The sequence below is a fragment of the Panulirus ornatus genome, chromosome 18, assembly GCF_036320965.1.
Source record: "Panulirus ornatus isolate Po-2019 chromosome 18, ASM3632096v1, whole genome shotgun sequence".
In the NCBI taxonomy this organism is placed as follows: Eukaryota; Metazoa; Arthropoda; class Malacostraca; order Decapoda; family Palinuridae; genus Panulirus; species Panulirus ornatus.
Genome location: NC_092241.1, coordinates 51,849,019 through 51,869,700, shown reverse-complemented (window position 1 = coordinate 51,869,700; position 20,682 = coordinate 51,849,019). Strand labels below are relative to the sequence as shown.

The following is a 20,682-nucleotide window of genomic DNA, read 5'->3' as shown; positions in this document are numbered from 1 at the left end:
TTGGAGGCATTAGACTTAACAAGAGTTTATGTACCCCACTTGAGATATCCTAACCAAGTCTTGAGTATGTTGAGGAAGCTGTGTCAAGACGAGATGCAGATCAAGCAAGAGAAGAGTGAGCAGAAATGAAGGATGTGGATGATTGCAGTGTTGAGTTGTTAGCGTATGAGTGCATTTGATTATATGTGGAGGAGAGGAAATTATGGAAAAAAGGAGGAAAAGTGCAGGGGACAAGACAGAACCTTGAGGGACACTGCTGTTCGTGGAGAAAAGGAAGAGGCCGATACATCAACAACCACAGAGATAGATCAGCCAGAGAGAAAGCTAGATTTTAAGGAGCAAAGTGTGGGAGGGAAGCCACACCCTGTCAAAAGCCTAAGATATGTCAAGGGCAACTACACATTAGACCACAAAATCTTTCAGAGATGGTGACTAGACATTAGTAAGATGGGAAAGAATATCACTAGTGATTTTCAAGGTGTTTAAGGATATAGGAGTTGAGGGTGGATTGAAAGACTTTGGAAATGGTAGATGTCAAAGCAGTAGGATGAGATTTAGGGATTTAGAGGGGTCAAAATGGTCACCCTTCTTGGGAATGGGATGTGTCAATGCATGTATCCAAGCGGGAAAAGTTTTGATTTTAAGAAGAAAGAGAACAGATGAACAAGCACAGGTGCAAGTTCAGAAGTGCACTCTTTCAGTGTACAGGGATGGATGGCATCAGGACCACAATCCTTGCTTGTATCCAGAGAAAGAAGCTAAAGACTAGAAAGACCTGTCATTGGAGGACGAGAAGAGGCTATTGCACTTCCTTTGAATAAATGAATGCTTAGCCTCATGTATAATGTGCTTGCAGCAATTACAGGTGGTGATAAAAGCTGAATGGGAGCCAGAGGAAGGAGAGTTCTCCAATTCTGATATGCCTGACCCTTTGTCTGAATGGCCTCAGGACAGGAATGGTTGAACCATTGTCTGAATGGCCTCAGGACAGGAATGGTTGAACCATGGATTGGATGAAGTCGTCGTCTTGGAGGAAGAGGGGATAGATGCTTCTCTTCCTGCAAGAATAACCTCTGCTATGCATTTGGTGGAGACAGAAGCATCACCACATAAGAGACAGTGATTTATCCAAGGAAAGTCAGAAAAGAAGTGACATAAGTTATTCCAGTCACCTTTGTTCAGGTGCCGGTATTTATGCTGGAGGTTATAATGTATCTCTAGATGTAGATGTGGATAGAGTCCTTCAAACTTCCCCTGCAATGTAGTTTCAGAAGTGGAAGAGGATGTGAGGATCATGTGTTTGCTTTGAAGAAGGCGTATGAGAAATACTTAGGAAAATAGGTGGAGTTGTATGTGGCATTTATGGATCAGGAGAAGGCATATTATAGGGTTGATAGAGATGCTTTGTGGAAGGTCTTAAGGGTATATGGTGTTGTAGGTAAGTTGCAAGAAGCAGTGAAAAGTTTTTACCAAGGATGTAAGGCATGTGTATGAGTAGGGAAAGAGTGATTGGTTCCCAGTGAATGTCAGTCTGTGGCAGGAGTGTGTGATATCCCCATGGTTGTTTAATTTGTTTATGGAGGGGTGGTTAGGGAGGTAAATGCAAGAGTATTGGAGAGAGGGGCAAGTATGCAGTCTGTTGGGGATGAGAGGGCCTGGGAAGTGAGTCAGTTGTTGTTCGCCAATAATACAGCTCTAGTTGCTGATTCAAGTGAGAAACTACAGACGTTGGTGACTGAGTTTGGAAAAGTATGTGAAAGGAGAAAGTTGAGAGTAAATGTGAACAAGAGCAAGGTTGTTAGGTTTAGTAGTGTTGAGGGACAACTTAAATGGGATGTAAGTTTGAATGGAGAAAAATGAAGGAAGTGAAGTGTTTTAAGATATCTGGGAGTGGACTTAGCAGCAAATGGAACCATGGAAGCAGAAGTGAGTGACAGGGTGGAGGAGGGGGGTGAAGATTCTGGGAGTGATGAAGAATTTGTGGAAGAAGAAAATGTTATCTTGGAGAGCAAAAATGGTTATGTTTGAAGGAATCATAATTCCAACACAGTTACATGGTTGTGAGTCATGGGCTATAGATAGGGTTGTATAGGGGAGGGTGGATGTGTTGGAAATGAATGTTTGAGGACAATATGTGGTGTGAGGTGGTTTGATTGATTAAGTAATGAAAAGGTGAGAGATATGTGTGGAAATCAAAAGATTTTGGTTGAGAGAGCAGAAGAGGGTGTGTTGAAATAGTTTGGACGTATGGAGAGAATGAGTGAGGAAAGATTGATAAAGAGGATACATGTGTCAGGGGTGGAGGGAACAAAGAGAGGCGGGAGACCTAATTGGAGGTGGAAGGATGGAGCAGAAAAGATTTTTAGTGACCGGGGCCTGAACATACATTAGGGTGAGAGGTATGCAAGGAATAGAGTGAATTGGAATGATGTGGTTGACATGCTGTCAATGGACCAGGGCGTGTGAAGCATCTGGAGTAAACATGGAAAGGTCTGTTTAGTCTGGATGTGGATAGGGAGCTGTGTTTGCAGTGCATTACACATTACAGCTAGAGATTGAGTGTGAACAAACGTTGCCTTTTTTGTCTGTTTTCATGGTGCTACCTCGCTGAAGCAGGTGGTAGCAATGCTATTTCCTGTTGGGCGGGGTAGCAGCGGGAATGGATGAAGGCAAGCAAGTGTGAATATGTACCCAGTTTATTGATCAACCCCTAGGTTAGGATGAACAGCTGCATTGACTGTGGACCATTTACTGTATCCAGGATTCAAACCTATGCACGCGACCCCTGGTTACCCTTGAATGCATCACAGTCAGTAACACTAGTTGCTACAGCATGCAGGTTTAGTAGTTCTGTTGGTGTTGTATGAATATGAGGTATGGGCCTCAGATAAAAACATAGAGAAGAGGGTGTATGTGTTGTAAATGAAATGTTTGAGGACATTATGTGGTGTGAGGAGGTTAGGTCAAATAGAAGTGATTGGTTAAGAGAGAGGTGTGGTAGTGAGAGGAGTATATGTGATGTGAGGAGGTTAGATCAGATAAGAAGTGATTGATAAGGGAGAGGTGTGGTAGTTAGAAGAGTATGTATGAGAGAGATAAAGATAAGAAATGATAGGATAAGAGAGAGATGTGGTTGTAAGAGGAGTACGTATAAAGGAGTTGAAGAGGATGTGCTGATATGGTTTGGACATATGGAGCACTTGGGTATTCTGATGTAGTGGTACATAAGCACAATAAAGATGAATCAATGAATAGATGGGAGTTATCTATCTTGGCAAGGGTATGGGTCATCACCCTCTTCTGGTTACCTCTTACATTGGTGCCCCTTCCCCATTAAGACTCACCACAGTTTACAGTCCAGGAGAGATTTTTTTTTCTTTTTTATCATTTACATGACAGTGTTATGTAGGTTATCCCATATAGTATTTCTGCAATATTTTTTTTTTGTGCATACATTCCTTGCCAATGCTATTGTGAAATGGTTTCATGAATTCTTCATATTGTGTATCCTTCTACACATGTTCATTCTTTAGTATAAACCCTTTTCCAATACCAATTGTCTTTTTCAAACTATTTGTCAGTATTGACAATTGAAGCTGAGATCTAACATTTGACATAGATTAACATTATCATTCCCTTGTGTGGAATTTAATCATACATCCTCTCTCTTCATCAAAGCAACTATAGAAACAGTTGCATTGAACAAACTACATTACGCTTTTGCTGTATTTGTATTTTTGTTTTGATGAAGACATATTTAACAGATATATACAGATTCGGAGTTTTCATGCCTGGAGTGGTCTGCAGATGAGACATTACTTGTGTATGTTGCTGAGAAGAAGCGGCCCAAACCTACTAGCTTTATAACACCACCAAAGAGGTGAGAAATCTAACATAGAACTGGTAGAAATAAAAATTGTATTAGCAATAATAATACTGTGAAATTCTTTTCTAACGAACTTCAGTGTACTAGAATTCAGCTTTCAACCATCGTCTTGGACCTTATAGGACTAAGTTGGGGATCCAATGGAAAATCCTGTGAAAGATCAGTACGTCTCAAATTTAGCCCAGTAGGGTAAGGACCCACTAGACTGAGCTCGGGATGTAATAATATAGTACAATAGGTCTTGACATCAGTCCAACATGCTTGATGTAGGGCCAGGATACTGGGCATCAGGAGAACATTTGACAGCCAGTTGTGCATCATCTTACAATATGTATTTCATTTCATACATGCACAGAAGTATGATTGTGATTGACTGTAGGGAGAAATTATTGACCACTGCCACCATAGCCACTGCCCAGGCTTGGCATGTGATCTTAAAGTACAAGGATGAAACTTGATGTTGGCAGGGGTCTTTCTAGCATCTGTTTAAATGTCAAGATCAGGAGTATGCAACACAAGATTATTACGTATATGAGTGTATACATTGTACAAACTTTGTTTTCCACTTCATTGCTCTAAAGCATGATCATGGTTTTACCTGCACAAAGGATATGTGGTAAATGAATTTTATGGAGTGTAAGCTCTGAACGTGACTTTTCTTTTTTCATGCTTGTTCACTATTTCCTACATCAGTGAGGCAGAGCTAAGAATAGACAAATGATGGCCTCGTTTGTCCACATCCTATCTCTAGCTGTCATGTATTTTGCCCCAAACTCAGGAGTCAATCCATAGCCATGCCCCACAGACCTCTGTAGTTTCCCCTGATGGCTTCAGATTCCCTCTTCAGCACATCACCCCCTGTATACCACATCACTTTAGTTCGTTCTAACCCATGCACACTCACACCCTTGTGCATGCTCAGGCCCAGATCACCCCAAAGCATTTTTCACTCCATCCTTCCATCTTGTCTTTGGTTCCCCTCCTCCTTGTTCCTTCTGCTTCTGACACATAAGTATTCCCTCTTAGTCTCCCTTCACTCTTTCTCTCCTTAAAGTCAAACCATTTCAGCTCACCCTCTTCTTTCTGATCCATACTCTTCTTAACATCACACCTCTCCCATACCCTCTCGTTTCTTACTTGATCAACCCTCCTCATGCCACATATTGTCCTCCAGCATTTTATTTCCAGCATATCCATCCTCCTCCCTACTTTTTTTTTATTTAGGCCCTATGTCTCACAACCATACAGCACCTTGACCACTATATCATCAAACATGCCTATCTTTGTCCACAAGAAAGTGAACTTTCACTCGATGCTCTCTTCTATGCATCTAAGACCTCTACCTCCTCACACACCCTCAGATTCACTTCAGCTTCCATTGTTCCATATACTGTCATATTCATTCCCAGGTTTCTAAAATACATCACATAGTCTAGGTTGATTCCATTCAAATTCACACACTTTCTGACTTTTCTTCCTTCTCTGCTAAACATTATTACCTTACATATTGACCCTCAACGTTTTCCTTTCACAGACTTGACATATTTGTACTTAATTGGCTTGATATGAATTTTTTTTTATAACCAATAAGGCACCAGCAAAACGTGTGCTAGATATGGTAATCTTAAGTAAAAGGGAAATAGCTTTAGAAGGAGAATAAAGTCATCATTCAGAGCTCCTCAAGTGTTTGTAGACCTGACTTTTGAAAGTAGAAAAGCTTAAGGAAGAAGGTAAGAGAGTTTCACAACTTCCATGCTTAAGGGAAGAAGGAGGTACCATAAAAGTCAGTCCTTGTATGGCTGGTATTTACTGGGAAATTGTGGGAAGTATCATCTAGATTTGAGTCTCAGGTCCAATTCTTATGGCAAGGACACAATTAGACAAGTCACAAGAGCAGTGGCTATTATAATACTTGTAAAACTGAGAATAGGCACCAGCACCATGACAGACAGAAAAGGGTAATTGGAAAGAGGTGATGCATGGAGAATTAATGAAACAGAAGGCTTTTGATGCCACTCTTTTTGTTAAAGGAATACAGGAAGAACCACCCTGGATATATGAGCAGTACTTCATCTTGGGATGAGTAAGATCCCTGTAGATATGAGATAGCTGCAGAGGGAAATAATCATGACACCTGTGCAACATCTCAGTCTTTTGTGAAGCAGATTTTCTAGTTTTGATTAAGTGGGATTTCCAGAGTATAGTTGAAGATATGGGAATGCCTAACATGTTGATGTTATGGCAAGGATGAATTTTCTTTTATTGAAATTGAACTAAGGGAAACTATTGTAATGACATTTAGAAAGAACTGTAGGTAAAAATTACATTTCGCATTGATTATGCCTGCTCATTCTGAGGTATTGCACATGTCTGAACTAAGAGGGGAGATGTGTTCATTATGAGGAAAAGAGTGAAGACAGGAGGAAAAATGACTTGGGAGTATGTGGAGTGGAATCATAAGTGTAAGAATAAACATGGTTTGATGTTTAAGAGCAATTATTTACTGGTATGGAGAGGAAAAGAAAATTATACAATAAGTTGGAACTCTGAGGTCCGCACTGTTGTTAAGGGGGGGTGTTATCTTCATTAACAACTTTTACAATGGAAACAGAAAGGAACAGAAAAACAGATGAAGGAAGTTCCGAAAGCAAAATTTTTTTCACATTTTGTCAGGTACAATACTTTGCAGATCTCAAGGGACACTGCGAGATTCACCAAAAGCCTTAAAGGAGGAGGACCAGAGATGAGTCACTTGGAAGACCACCAGTTGACCTTACACTGTGAAAACCATATTGGTCATCAGAAAGAAGGGAATGGTATTTGAAATGTCTCAGAAAGTGAAAGTTGAGTTTCAAAGACTTTGGAGATAAGAGCAATTTGGCAATATTGGAAGGTTTAGAACAGTCTCATGTCTTAGGATTGGGCTGCTCCAAGTTATATTCCCAAAAACAAGGAAAAGTTTCAATTTTAAGATGAATGAAATAGGTTGGCAAGGATCAAAACTAGCCCAGATGAACACTTCTTTAAATTTCAAGGAGGTATGCCATCTGAGTCAAACTTGATTCTGGGAAAGTATTTGGAAAATACTGCCTGAGTAAGATATAAGATTTTGCTAATGTTCTGTGGGTGGAGATGGGACTTGATGCAAAATCATCCAGAAGAGAATGAGGAAATGAAATAATGGCTTTATCTGCTGGAGATTTACCTATAGACTGACATGGTTAGGAGAGAGGAGGAAAGGTTGAGTCACAGAAGTTATTAGAGGTGCTTTTGGTTGAGGACCAAAAAGACTTATCAGTAGAATAAGATATATCAACACCTGGTACATACTTGGTAAGTTCTTTGGTGGTTGGTTCTTTACCCCCAGATCCCTTGCTGGGCCCAGGCCTCTGGATTTGGTCGCTGGTTGACCAAGGTGTTGGAAGGTGAAGCCCTCAGACCTACATATCCCCCACAGCCTGGGTAGTGGATACACTTTGGAGGTACTTATCTGGTGCACTCTTAAGCATCTCTACTGTCTATTCCATCTTGTTTCTGATGGTAGCTGGCAAGATTTTGAAGAGTTTTGAGCCTTGGACATTTAAAGTACTCTCATTGTTTGTGCTTATTGCACTTTTGAATTTCAGGGGTAGTATTTTACAGTCTTCCATCCCTGTCATGCCATTAGGGAGTTATTTCCAGATGTAAATTAGGATTTTCTGGGTATAGACGATGATATACCTTTCCCATCTGTGCTCCAGGAAGTACTGCCTCGTGGATTTCAGCCATAGCCAGTAATTTAGTTAGTTCCTTTATCACTTTAATAGGGGCTGTGAAAGATTTCTGAACATTTTCTGATTCTGTAGTTTTGCCTGTCTTGAGGGATGGTGTTAGAAGGGAAACAGTATTCAATATGTGAAAGAATTAGCTCTCTGAATATTATCTTCATTGGTATTTCTATTTCTTCCCTTGTCATGAAGGATCCAGCCTGCCATCCTTCTGCATGAGAAAACTGTTGTTTTGTTGTGTTCACTGAAGATTAGGTTGTTAGAGATTATTAGTTTATCTTTCTCATGATTCAGCTGGTTTATGATAGCACTTTTGTCTGTTCAGTATTCTTTAATGTTTTTGATTTATTCATTTTTCTCATATCAGGGGAGTTGACACTTACCTGCATTGAAAAGCATGTTGTTCCTGCTTTCCCAGTTACAGACTTTGTCTGTGTTTCTTGGTAGCTTTTCTGCATCTTCTGTTGCTTTGATGTTCATAGTCATTCTTGTATCATTTACAAAGGATGATATGAAACTATAGCTTGTGCTCGCTTCTGTGTCAGATATAAGAATGAGAAACAGTCCTGACGGGACTGAGCTTTTTTCTGTGGAGTCACTGGATGTGGCATGGCTTACAACTAAGTGTTCTGATATGTCAGTTAAAAAGTTGTGGATCCATCTCCCAGTTTTATCTGGTTATTCCCATCTTTCACATTTTTCCTGTTGTGTCACTATGCTCACATTTGTCAAATGCTTTTGCAAATTCTGTATAAAGCAAGTTAAGATTTTCTTTGTTTTCTAGATCTTCAACAATCCTATAACAGTAGTCAAGCAACCAAGAGAGGCAAGATCTTCCCACCCTGAAACCTTGTTGTCCTGGGTTGTTTAGGTTTTTCCCTTCCATAAATTCCATCACCTTGCCTCTTGACTCTTTTAAAGATTTAGATGATGTAAGATGTTAATGCTATTGGCTGATGTTTTTTTGAGACTGCCTCACATACATCTTTGTTGAGTGGAGCAAAGAATAGTAGAGATTCCAGGCAGAAATGAAAGTAGGATTCAGGGGGAAGGGAAGTTTTTCATAGCATGATGTGAATTTTATTGAACCTAGGGACTGAGGAAAAAGACCTTGTATGAGAAGGATATAGAACTCCATCCCATATGAGAGAACCTCTGCTGTCCATTAGTACAGATGGAAACATCTTGGCCAGCAAAGTGATACATGACCTGTGGAAAGTTAGCAAGGAAGCTGTTAAGGGATGATTGCTTAACTCTCATAGAGTGCCAGAGTTTGCATTTTAAGGTGGGAGCGAGGGTAAGTATACCCAAATAAAAGTGGAGACAAGATTGTGGTAGGAGGACCCTGAGGGGACAGAAAATGATATACTGTATGTATAGTGGAGGACTATTCAAATCCTCAGTTATTGTTCTGTGCATTTCTTTGAAACATGTATGTGTTGAATATAAATTTTTTCCATCATGTTTTAGATTAATGAAATGTTTCGTAATTGTGTTTGTTAATCAAAGATCTTAGAACATTTTTGACATGCATGCCTCTAGGTTTTTCTTTTACACCAAAAAAGAATAATGTGTTTTATGGAGAAAGTAGCAGTTGATTACAGTTAAATATCCTGTTTTTGACTTCAACAGTGAGAGTGAAGATGGCCGTGGCGAGGAGTTCACTTTGCGAGATGAATGGGGAGAGCAGCTTGTAGGCAAGCATCAGGTATGGGACAGCATTATTTTCTTAGTCTTTTTGAAACAATTTGATACATTAATGTTAGGATGACACAGACTCTAAAGTTGATCTGATACATGCTTGATCCTATTCAGCCTAAGCAAATGTAGAGCAATTAGGATAGGAGAAAGTGAAAGAAGGCCTCATGCAATTATTATTCAGTAGGAAATAACCTTCAGAATTGTGTGTGTGTGTGAGAAGGACTTGTTAGTTGACATCCCCTAACCTCTCACATTAGGAGAATTGTTAAAGAGTCAAATTGTGGTGGCATAGATAAGCATTGAAGTATGTGGATATGGAAATATTTAGTAATGTTTGTACCCTACATAAGGCCAGAACTAGAGTATGCCTATCAGGTTTGGTCACTGTACTTAAAGGAGCACAAAAATCTAATAGAGAAGATCCAGAGAAAGGAAAGAAAGATGGTAACAATTAAGAAAGCAGAATTGGAGGGAAAGGCTAGAGGCTTTAGATATACCCATCTTACAGAAGAGTAAGGGGTGACCTGATCACTACTTTTAAGTTTTTAAAACAGATTGATGGTATAGATAGTTCGTAGTTGTAAAGGTACAAAAGATAAAATAGCACCACTGAATTATTGTATATCTCTCTCTGGACACAAGTAAAGCTTATGGTCCAGGTGGCATCCATCCCTGTTTACTGAAAGTGTGTACCTTTGAACTTGCACCTGTGCTTGCTTGTATACTCTGTTTTCTGTAAAAAACAAAAGTCTTCCTTCTCTATGGAAGCATGCATTGATACATCCCATCCCAGAGAAAGGTGACCGTTCTGACCCCTTAACTATCATCCTGTTGCTCTGACATCTACCATTTCCAAGGTGTTTGAATCCCTCCTTAACTCTCATATAATTAGACACCTCAAAACTCACATTGCTCTCTGATCACCAGTATGGCTTCTGTAAGGTGAGATCCACTAGTAATATTCTTTCCTATCTTACCAATGTCTGGTCAACATCCCTGAGAGATTTTGTGGAGTCATGTGTAGTTGCCCTTAACACATCCAAAGCATTTTATTGAGTATGGCATCAGGGTTTCATCTCTAAGCTCCCTTCCCTCACGTTGTTCCCTCACATTTAGCTTCCTCTTTAGCCAGTCTGTCTCTGTGGTTGTTGATGGATCAGCATCCCCCACTTTCTCCATCAACATCATTGTCCCTCCTGGTTCTGTCCTTTCCCCTACACATTTTCTCCCCCTTTTTTTTTTTTTTTTTTTGACAATTCCCAACCCTCCACAAATAATTTAATGCACTCATATGCTGATGACTCAACACTGCATTTATCTACATCCTTCAATTCTGCTCCTTCTCTCACTTGATCTGCATCTCGTCTTAGCACAGCTCTTTTATAAACTCAAACTTGGACAAGATATCCCAGTGGAGTGGACGAAATCTAGTTGATTTAATGCCTCCAAGACCCAGTTTCTACCCATTTCTCAAAAACTCCTGATAACTCTTATCTTTCCTTTGACAGTTCTTTAGATTCCACCTCTTGAGTGAGTGAACATACTTGTTATTACTGTAACATCCACTTTTTCTTGGAAACCCCCACATACAGAAATAGCTAAGTCTGCCTCAAAGAAACTGAGTGTCCTGTTTAGATGTCAAAACTTCTTTTCTTCAGAAAAGTTGCTCCGATTATACAAAGAATTGATTCGTGCTTGTATGAATTACTGCTGCTACATATGGGGTAGTTCTGTGTCTGCATCCTTACTTGACAGTTGATTCGAAAGCAGTCTGACTTAAAAACTCTCCCAGGCTAACCCAAACTTGATGCCTCTTTCCCTACACTGCAGTGTTGGTTCACTTTCCCTCTTCTGTAGGTATTACTTTTGGTTTTGCTCCTGAGAGCTGGCTGCATGTGTGCCCCAACTACTAGCTAGACCACGCAATACTTGGCAAGCTGCTGGGTCACATGATTACTTTATGGCCTTTGGCAACTCGAGGGTGGGCCGTTTTGATAACTGTTTCTACTCTTACACCTCAAAGCTTTGCAGCTTTACCTTCCCATGTCTTTCTGAATAACTGTGACCTGGTACATTTTAAAAGACAGGTTTTTCACTTCATAATTTGTATATACTTTCTCTAGTCTTTTCTCTTTTCCTCCCATAATTCTCTCTATATTACAATTAAGACCCTCCCTTGATGTGGACCTTTGCTTTTAACTTAATGATGAGATAGAATAAAAAGAATGAAAAAAATGAGTGTAGCGAGAACATTATATATCAATAGAATAGAGGAAAAACGAATCAGGGTGATGCTCAACAGACTGTCTCATGTTCTCCTGATACTCAGCATCCCAGACTGAGGTTGGGAACTAACAGACTACTCCATTAATCCCAAACTTAGTCCAGTGGGTCCTTACCACACCAGGCTTGTTCAGATATTTCCATTAGATCTCAAACTTTGTCCTTTGTGATCTGATGAATGCATTAGAGCCTGAATTCCAGTACAATGAAGCCTATTAGAAAGGTGATATAATGTACTCCAAAACCAGAAAACATAACGGGAAACTAGGTCATACTGAGACATTCCTCTCCTACAGAGTAGTCGACAGGTGGCACAAGCCCATCAGAAGAGAAAGTGAATGTTTATGCCATTGAGAAATACAGTAGTAATTATGATGGAATTGTGAGTTTGAGGTAGGGTCCTATGAGAGTAGAGTTATCTGATAACATACACAGATAGGTGATCACTCATACACAGTTTTCCTAATATATATTCTGTCATATTTCAGAGTGTTGTTTGTTTTTTAAACTTGAAGTCTGAAGAGGTGACATGCCATGCACTGCCAGATCAGCTGTGTCCAGCTCAGCTAGTGTGGACCCCTGATAGTACTGGAGTCATCGGCATTGCTTTTGTTAGTGAACCATACCGACTTGGCCTAATTTATTGTCACAACAGGGAATCCAAGCTCTTCCATATGGATTTAAAAGGAAATTACAGTATGTATCATTATGTGATTATAACTGGAATGGAGATAGATCAAGATGTAACTGCTGGAGCAGGTGCTGTCCAAATGAGAGAATAATACAGGATGCAGCAGTTACAGCTTAAGCAAACAGGATAAAAAAGATATTTCAAGCCTTTTGATCGAGTATTTGAGGGCTAAATCGAAAATAACTACCAAAAAAAATGTGAAAATATGAAACAACAAGACAGTTAAGTTTATCATTTGGAGACACCAGGGCTAACTGATTTATTAAGAATTTTCTCTATCTATTTATTTATCTGTTATACTTGATCTCTGTTTCCTGCTTTAGTGAGGTAGCGCCGAGAAACAGATGAAGAAAGACCCATCCACTCATATACACACATATATACGTACTCGCACATACATGTATATATACATACATATACATATATTCACATGTACATATTCATACTTATCCCTGGGGATAGGGGAGAAAATATACTTCCCATGTATTCCCTGCATGTCGTAGAAGGTGACTAAAAGGGAAGGGAGCGGGGGGCTGGAAATCCTCCCCTCTCGTTTTTGATTTTCCGAAAGGAGGAACAGAGAAGGGGGCCAAGTGAGGGTATTCCTTCAAAGGCTCAATCCTCTGTTCTTAACGCTACCTCGCTAATGCGGGAAATGGCGAATAGTATGAAAAAAAAAATCATTCATACTTGCTTTTTTCATCCATTCCCGGTACCACTGTGCCCCACAGGAAGCAGCATTGCCACCCCTTGTGTCAGTGAGGTAGCGCCAGGAAAGAGACGAAAAAAGGCCACATCCACTCACACTCATTCTTTAGCTGTCATTTTAATGTATGAAAACCACTGCTCCCTATCCACATCCAGGCCAACAGACCTATCCATGGTTTACCCTGGATGTTTCACATTACCTGGTTCAGTCCAGAAACAGCACATTGACCCCAATATACCACATCATTTCAGTTCACTCTATTCTATGTACACCTTTCACCCTCTTGCATGGTCAGGCCCCAATCACTCAAAGTCTTTTTCATTCCAATTTGATCTCCTACTTCTCCTTTATCCCTACAACTTTACCACATATATCCTCTTTGTCAACCTTTCCTTACCTAATTTTTCCATATGTCCAAGCCATTTCAACATACCCTCTTCTGCTCTCTCAACCTCACCTTTTTTATTACCACACATCTGTCTTAACCTTTCATTCGTTACTTGATCAAACCATCTCACCACATATTGTCCTCAAACATTTAATTTCCAACACATCTACCCCCTCAGCACATCTTACATCCCAGCTAACTTGTCCCTCAACCCTGCTGAACCTAATAACCTTGCTCTTATTCACATTTACTCTCAACTTTCGTCTTTTACAAATTTTAACAAACTCATTCACCAACTTCTGCAGTTTCTCACTCGAATCAGTCGCCAGTACTGTATCATTGGCGAACAACAACTGACTCACTTCCTAGGTCTTCTTATCCCCAACAGACTGCATACTCACCCCTCTCTTCAACACTCTTGCATTTACCTCCTTAACCACCCTATCCTTAAACAAATTAAACAACTGTGGTGACATCACGCACCCTTGCCGTAGACCGACCTTCAATGGGACCCAATCACTCTCCTCTCTTCCTATTCGTATACATGCCTTACACCTTTTATAAAATCACACTGCTTCTAGTAGCTTACCTTTCACACCATATATTCTTGAGACCTTCCTCAAAGCATCTCTTTCATCCCTGTCATATTCCTTCTCCAGACCCATTAATGCCACTTATAAATCCATCTGTTTTTCTAAGTATTTGTCACATATTCTTTAGAGCAAACACATGATTCAGTCATTCTTTACCACTTTTGAAACAACACTGCTCCTTCCCGATCTGATGCTCTGTACATGCCTTCACCCTCTCAATCAATATCAACCCATACAGTATTCCTGGTATATTCAACAAACTTATGCCTCTGTAGTTTGAACACTCAGCCTTTATCCCATTTGCATTTATACAGTGGCACTATACATGCATTCTGCCAATCTTCAGGCACTTCACCATGATCCATACGTACATTGAGTATCTTTACCAACCATTCAACAACACTGTCACCCCCTTTCTTAATAAATTCAACTGCAGTACCATCCACTCCTGCCGCCATGCCAGATTCCATCTTCCGCAAGACGTTCACCACTTCTGCTCTCTTCGCCAAACCACTTTCCCTGACTCTCACACTTTGCACACCACCCTTACCAAAACACCCTACATCTGCAATTCTGTCATCAAACACATTCAACAATCCTTGAAAATACTCACTCCATCTCCTCTTTCCATCACTGTCTGTTAACACTTCCCCTTTTGCCCCCTTCACTGATGTTCCTATTTGTTCTTTCGTCTTTAGCACATTATTTACCTCCTTCCAAAATATCTTTTTATTCTCCCTGAAGTTTAATGATACTCCCTAAACACAACTCTCATTTGCCCTTTTTTTCAACCCCTGTACCTTCCTCTTGTCCTCCTGCTGCTTTTTTCTGTACTGCAGAAGTTGGTGACTGAGTTTGGAAAAGCATGTGAAAGGAGAAAATTAAGAGTAAATGTGAATAAGAGCAAGTAGGGCTGAGGGACAAGTTGATTAGGATATAAGTTTGAATGAAAAAAAAATTGGAGGAAGTGGAGTGTTTTAGATATGTGGGAGTGGACTTAGTAGTGAATAGAACTATGGAAGTGGAAGTGAGTCACAGGGTAGGGGAGGGGGTGAAGGTTCTGAGAGCAATAAAGAATGTGTGGAAGAAGAGAGCACTATCTCGGAGAGCAAAAATGGGTATGTTTGAAGGAATAGTAGTCCCAACAATATTATATGGTTACGAGGCATGAGCTATAGATGGGGTTGTACGGAGGAGGGTGGATGTGTTGGAGATGGAATATTTGAGGACAGTATGTGGCTTGAGGTGGTTTGATGGAGTAAGTAATGAAAGGGTGAGAGAGATGTGTGGAAATAAAAAGAGTGTGGTTGAAAGAGCAGAAGACGGTATGTTGAAATGGTTTAGACGTGGAGAGAATGAGTGAGGAAAGATTGACAAAGAGGATATATGTGTCAGAGGTGGAGGGAACAAGGAGAAGCAGGAGACCAAATTGGAGGTGAAAGGATGGAGTGAAAAAGATTTTGAGCAGTTAGGGCCTGAACATACTGGAGGGTGGGTGGCATGCAAGGAATATAGTGAATTGGAATGATGTGGTATACTGGTGTCAACTTGCTGTCAGTGGACTGAACCAGGGCATGTGAAGTGTCTGGGGTAAACCATGGAAAGGTCTGTTTGGCCTGGATGTGAATAGGGAGCTGTTGTTTTGGTGCATGCACATGACAGCTAGAGACTGAGTGTGAACGAATGTGGCCTTTTTTGCCTGTATTTCTGGCGCTACCTCGCTGAAGCTGGGGTTAGCTATATGCTGTTTCGTGTGGGGCAGGGTAGTGACAGGAATGGATGAAGTATGAATATGTACATGTGTATGTATGCATATGTTGACATGGGTTTCCAGTCCCCTTCTCCCTCCCCCTGTAGTCACCTTTTATGACATGCAGGGAATATGTGGGAAGTATCCTTCTTCCTGTATACCAGGGATCTTTTCCTCCTCTAGTCATCTTCTTTGTTGCATAGGGAATACATCAGGAAGTATTCTTTCTCCCCATCACAAGCATATCTCCCAGTTTTTGGTAAATATGAGAGTTGTCATTTTCTCAAGTGAATAACGTTCATTTTGTGTGAATGATAAGTAAACATGGAAATAGATGCCTTTTATATGAAATATGTATAATTTGAAATAGCTTTTTAAGTGTTACATTTAGGATACTTGAGTTACATAGATATGCTGACCATACAGACCATAGTCCAAGTGGGGTGGTCTGGCCTTAACTCTATTTAAAGAGATATAAGAAAAAGTCATGCATAGTGGGTGAAAAGAGAAATCATTCAGTGTGTATTATCCTTAGGAGTATGTTGAACAAAATCACAGTAAGTAAAATTCATCATCACCACATGCCTACATGAATAATGTGGATCCATGCCACCAGAGAGGTTTTCCCCCTGTCAATTTAACACCCTCCCACAATAATTTATGATTTTGATATATTTTTTTTTTTTACATGAAATGCACAAAATATAAACTTCATTATGAAAGGGTTAAGAAAGCTCTAAGTCATGAGGAATCTTTCAGTATATGGTGTAAGAGATCACAAGTGAAGAGTGCATGTATAAGAAGGATGCATATATGGAAGAATGCCCCGGGAGATGCAGTGAATCTGTCTTGCTTTTATTGAAATATATTTGTAGACTTTTAAGGTTCACAAGATACTATAGGAGCAAGAAATAGTTTTTTTACTTCAAAATTTACATTTTTTTAAGTGAATGTCATTTTAGGAAGCAGGGTAGCAAATCTACTTTAGAGAGTTGGACATCCATGCTCATTTTGTTAGCCTTTGCGGTTAGGCTGACCCCTACTCATCTGAATATTCCTAACAAAAGGTGAATGTGATGTAACCTTATGATCTTGCAATAAGATGTATGTCCTTGATCCACCTTGTTGGGAATAATGATAATAGATACATGCAATGTTATGTCAGGCTCACATCATCATAGAACTTTAGCAGATGCATTAGAGGATTCAGGGTAGGTTTACATGATTAGCATTCATGTTTTATGTGATATTTCTCCTTAAATTTTACAATTTTGCTCTCTCAATCACCAGATGTGATAAGTGGGGGATATAACATTCGAACTCCTCGTGTGAGTCCTGATGGATCTAGTGTAGTGTTCTTGCGCGCAAAGGTTGGAGGACCTCATGCCAAGACATCTCAGCTTTGCCTCATCTCATGGCCCATCAAGCAAGTATGATCTTTGTGATGAACTGTGTATGATTCATTGGTGTAGCTTAGAATTGAAGCAAACAGTTAATCCTGTATTTTTCTTTTTCATTGAGATTCATTGGTGTTACTTAGAACTGAAGCTGATACTGCTTATCCTGAATTTTTTGAATCATTGCCTCTCAATAGTTTCCACCAAATTTTTTCTTCTCACTTTAACCCTTTGACCTAGGAATTCATTTTCAGTTGCATTTTCTTTACTACCTTCTAATCAAGGCAAAACCAAAAAGTTTCCATATCTGACTTTAATATATCTTAGCTGCATTCCCTTGCCAGCTCAAAAGCACACATTAAAAACATCATATGATAACATTCTGTATTGTTATATATGCATTATGATGCATATCAAGCACTTCGATTGATGAGTGAGCTGTATAAAGTATTGAAAAAATTTTAAGTAATGTTGGGGTGAAGAAGGTGGTGAGAGTAAGTGAGCTTGGGAAGGAGACCTGTGTGAAGAAGTATCAGGAGAGACTGTGTACAGAATGGAAAAAGGTGAGAACAGTGGAAGTAAGGGGAGTGGGGGAGGAATGGGATGTATTTAGGGAAGCAGTGATGGATTGCGCAAAAGATGCTTGTGGCATGAGAAGAGTGGGAGGTGGGCTGTTTAGAAAGGGTAGTGAGTGGTGGGATGAAGAAGTAAGAGTATTAGTGAAAGAGAAGAGAGAGGCATTTGGACGATTTTTGCAGGGAAAAAATGCAATTGAGTGGGAGAAGTATAAAAGAAAGAGACAGGAGGTCAAGAGAAAGGTGCAAGAGGTGAAAAAAAGGGCAAATGAGAGTTGGGGTGAGAGACTATCAGTAAATTTTAGGGAGAATAAAAAGATGTTCTGGAAGGAGGTAAATAGGGTGCGTAAGACAAGGGAGCAAATGGGAACTTCAGTGAAGGGCGTAAATGGGGAGGTGATAACAAGTAGTGGTGATGTGAGAAGGAGATGGAACGAGTATTTTGAAGGTTTGTTGAATGTGTCTGATGACAGAGTGGCAGATATAGGGTGTTTGGGTCGAGGTGGTGTGCAAAGTGAGAGGGTTAGGGAAAATGATTTGGTAAACAGAGAGGAGGTAGTAAAAGCTTTGCGGAAGATGAAAGCCGGCAAGGCAGCAGGTTTGGATGGTATTGCAGTGGAATTTATTAAAAAAGGGGGTGACTGTATTGTTGAATGGTTGGTAAGGTTATTTAATGTATGTATGACTCATGGTGAGGTGCCTGAGGATTGGCGGAATGCGTGCATAGTGCCATTGTACAAAGGCAAAGGGGATAAGAGTGAGTGCTCAAATTACAGAGGTATAAGTTTGTTGAGTATTCCTGGTAAATTATATGGGAGAGTATTGATTGAGAGGGTGAAGGCATGTACAGAGCATCAGATTGGGGAAGAGCAGTGTGGTTTCAGAAGTGGTAGAGGATGTGTGGATCAGGTGTTTGCTTTGAAGAATGTATGCGAGAAATACTTAGAAAAGCAAATGGATTTGTATGTAGCATTTATGGATCTGGAGAAGGCATATGATAGAGTTGATAGAGATGCTCTGTGGAAGGTATTAAGAATATATGGTGTGGGAGGCAAGTTGTTAGAAGCAGTGAAAAGTTTTTATCGAGGATGTAAGGCATGTGTACGAGTAGGAAGAGAGGAAAGTGATTGGTTCTCAGTGAATGTAGGTTTGCGGCAGGGGTGTGTGATGTCTCCATGGTTGTTTAATTTGTTTATGGATGGGGTTGTTAGGGAGGTAAATGCAAGAGTCTTGGAAAGAGGGGCAAGTATGAAGTCTGTTGGGGATGAGAGAGCTTGGGAAGTGAGTCAGTTGTTGTTCGCTGATGATACAGCGCTGGTGGCGGATTCATGTGAGAAACTGCAGAAGCTGGTGACGGAGTTTGGTAAAGTGTGTGGAAGAAGAAAGTTAAGAGTAAATGTGAATAAGAGCAAGGTTATTAGGTACAGTAGGGTTGAGGGTCAAGTCAATTGGGAGGTGAGTTTGAATGGAGAAAAACTGGAGGAAGTGAAGTGTTTTAGATATCTGGGAGTGGATCTGTCAGCGGATGGAACCATGGAAGCGGAAGTGGATCATAGGGTGGGGGAGGGGGCGAAAATTTTGGGAGCCTTGAAAAATGTGTGGAAGTCGAGAACATTATCCCGGAAAGCAAAAATGGGTATGTTTGAAGGAATAGTAGTTCCAACAATGTTGTATGGTTGCGAGGCGTGGGCTATGGATAGAGTTGTGCGCAGGAGGATGGATGTGCTGGAAATGAGATGTTTGAGGACAATGTGTGGTGTGAGGTGGTTTGATCGAGTAAGTAACGTAAGGGTAAGAGAGATGTGTGGAAATAAAAAGAGCGTGGTTGAGAGAGCAGAAGAGGGTGTTTTGAAATGGTTTGGGCACATGGAGAGAATGAGTGAGGAAAGATTGACCAAGAGGATATATGTGTCGGAGGTGGAGGGAACGAGGAGAAGAGGGAGACCAAATTGGAGGTGGAAAGATGGAGTGAAAAGGATTTTGTGTGATCGGGGCCTGAACATGCAGGAGGGTGAAAGGAGGGCAAGGAATAGAGTGAATTGGAGCGATGTGGTATACAGGGGTTGACGTGCTGTCAGTGGATTGAATCAAGGCATGTGAAGCGTCCGGGGTAAACCATGGAAAGCTGTGTAGGTATGTATATTTGCGTGTGTGGACGTGTGTATGTACATGTGTATGGGGGGGGTTGGGCCATTTCTTTCGTCTGTTTCCTTGCGCTACCTCGCAAACGCGGGAGACAGCGACAAAGTATAAAAAAAAAAAAAAAAAAAAAAAGTTTGAATTGACACTAAGCAGCTCCTTGTTGCCAGCTTGTCAACACTCATCAAAAACATCTTTTCTTATCATTATTTATCTTTGTTATATTTGTTTATCTTGAATTATCTCTGGAGTAAGGGAGAAAGAATTCTGCCTCTGTATTCCCTGCGTGTCTAAAAGAAGGAACAGAAGGAGCAGAAGGAGGAGCCAAGCAGTGAGTGCTCATCTTCCATCTGAGGCTCAGGATGGGGTGTCTAAATGTGTGTGGATGTAATCAAGATAAGAAGAGAGGAGAGATTGGTTGTATGTTTGAGGAAAGAAACCAGGATGATCTAGCTCTGAGTGAAAGAAAGCTCAGGAGCAAATGGGGAAGAATGGCTTGTAAATGTGTTAAGAGTAAAGTAAGGGGTTGGTGGGAGGATGAAAGTTAAGGAAGGATTAGCACTACTTCTGAAGCAGGAGTTCTGGGAGTGCATGGAAATGTAAGAAAGTAAATTCTAGATTGATGTGGGTAAAAATTTAAGTTGATGGTGAGAGATGGGTAATCGATTATTAATGCTTATGCACCTGGCCATGAGAAGAAAGATAATGAGAAGCAAGTGTTTTGAGAACAGCTCAGTGGGTGTGTAAGCAGTTTTGAAGTTTGAGACTGAGTGATGTGATGATTTATATATGAAGGTGAGTAA

At 40.4% G+C, this 20,682-nt stretch overlaps 1 protein-coding gene across 5 annotated transcripts in view; it reads left to right on the top strand.

The window, feature by feature from the left end:
- LOC139755090 (acylamino-acid-releasing enzyme-like) overlaps positions 1–20,682 on the top strand; it is a 69,160-nt gene that overhangs the window by 10,027 nt on the left and 38,451 nt on the right. For all 5 annotated transcript variants that reach the window (XM_071673203.1, XM_071673201.1, XM_071673205.1 and 2 more), the window contains exons 5-8: positions 3,765–3,880; positions 9,286–9,361; positions 12,126–12,333; positions 17,059–17,198. In XM_071673203.1, the coding sequence (XP_071529304.1) occupies positions 3,765–3,880; positions 9,286–9,361; positions 12,126–12,333; positions 17,059–17,198 (540 nt within the window). The remainder of the gene's footprint in view (positions 1–3,764; positions 3,881–9,285; positions 9,362–12,125; positions 12,334–17,058; positions 17,199–20,682) is intronic.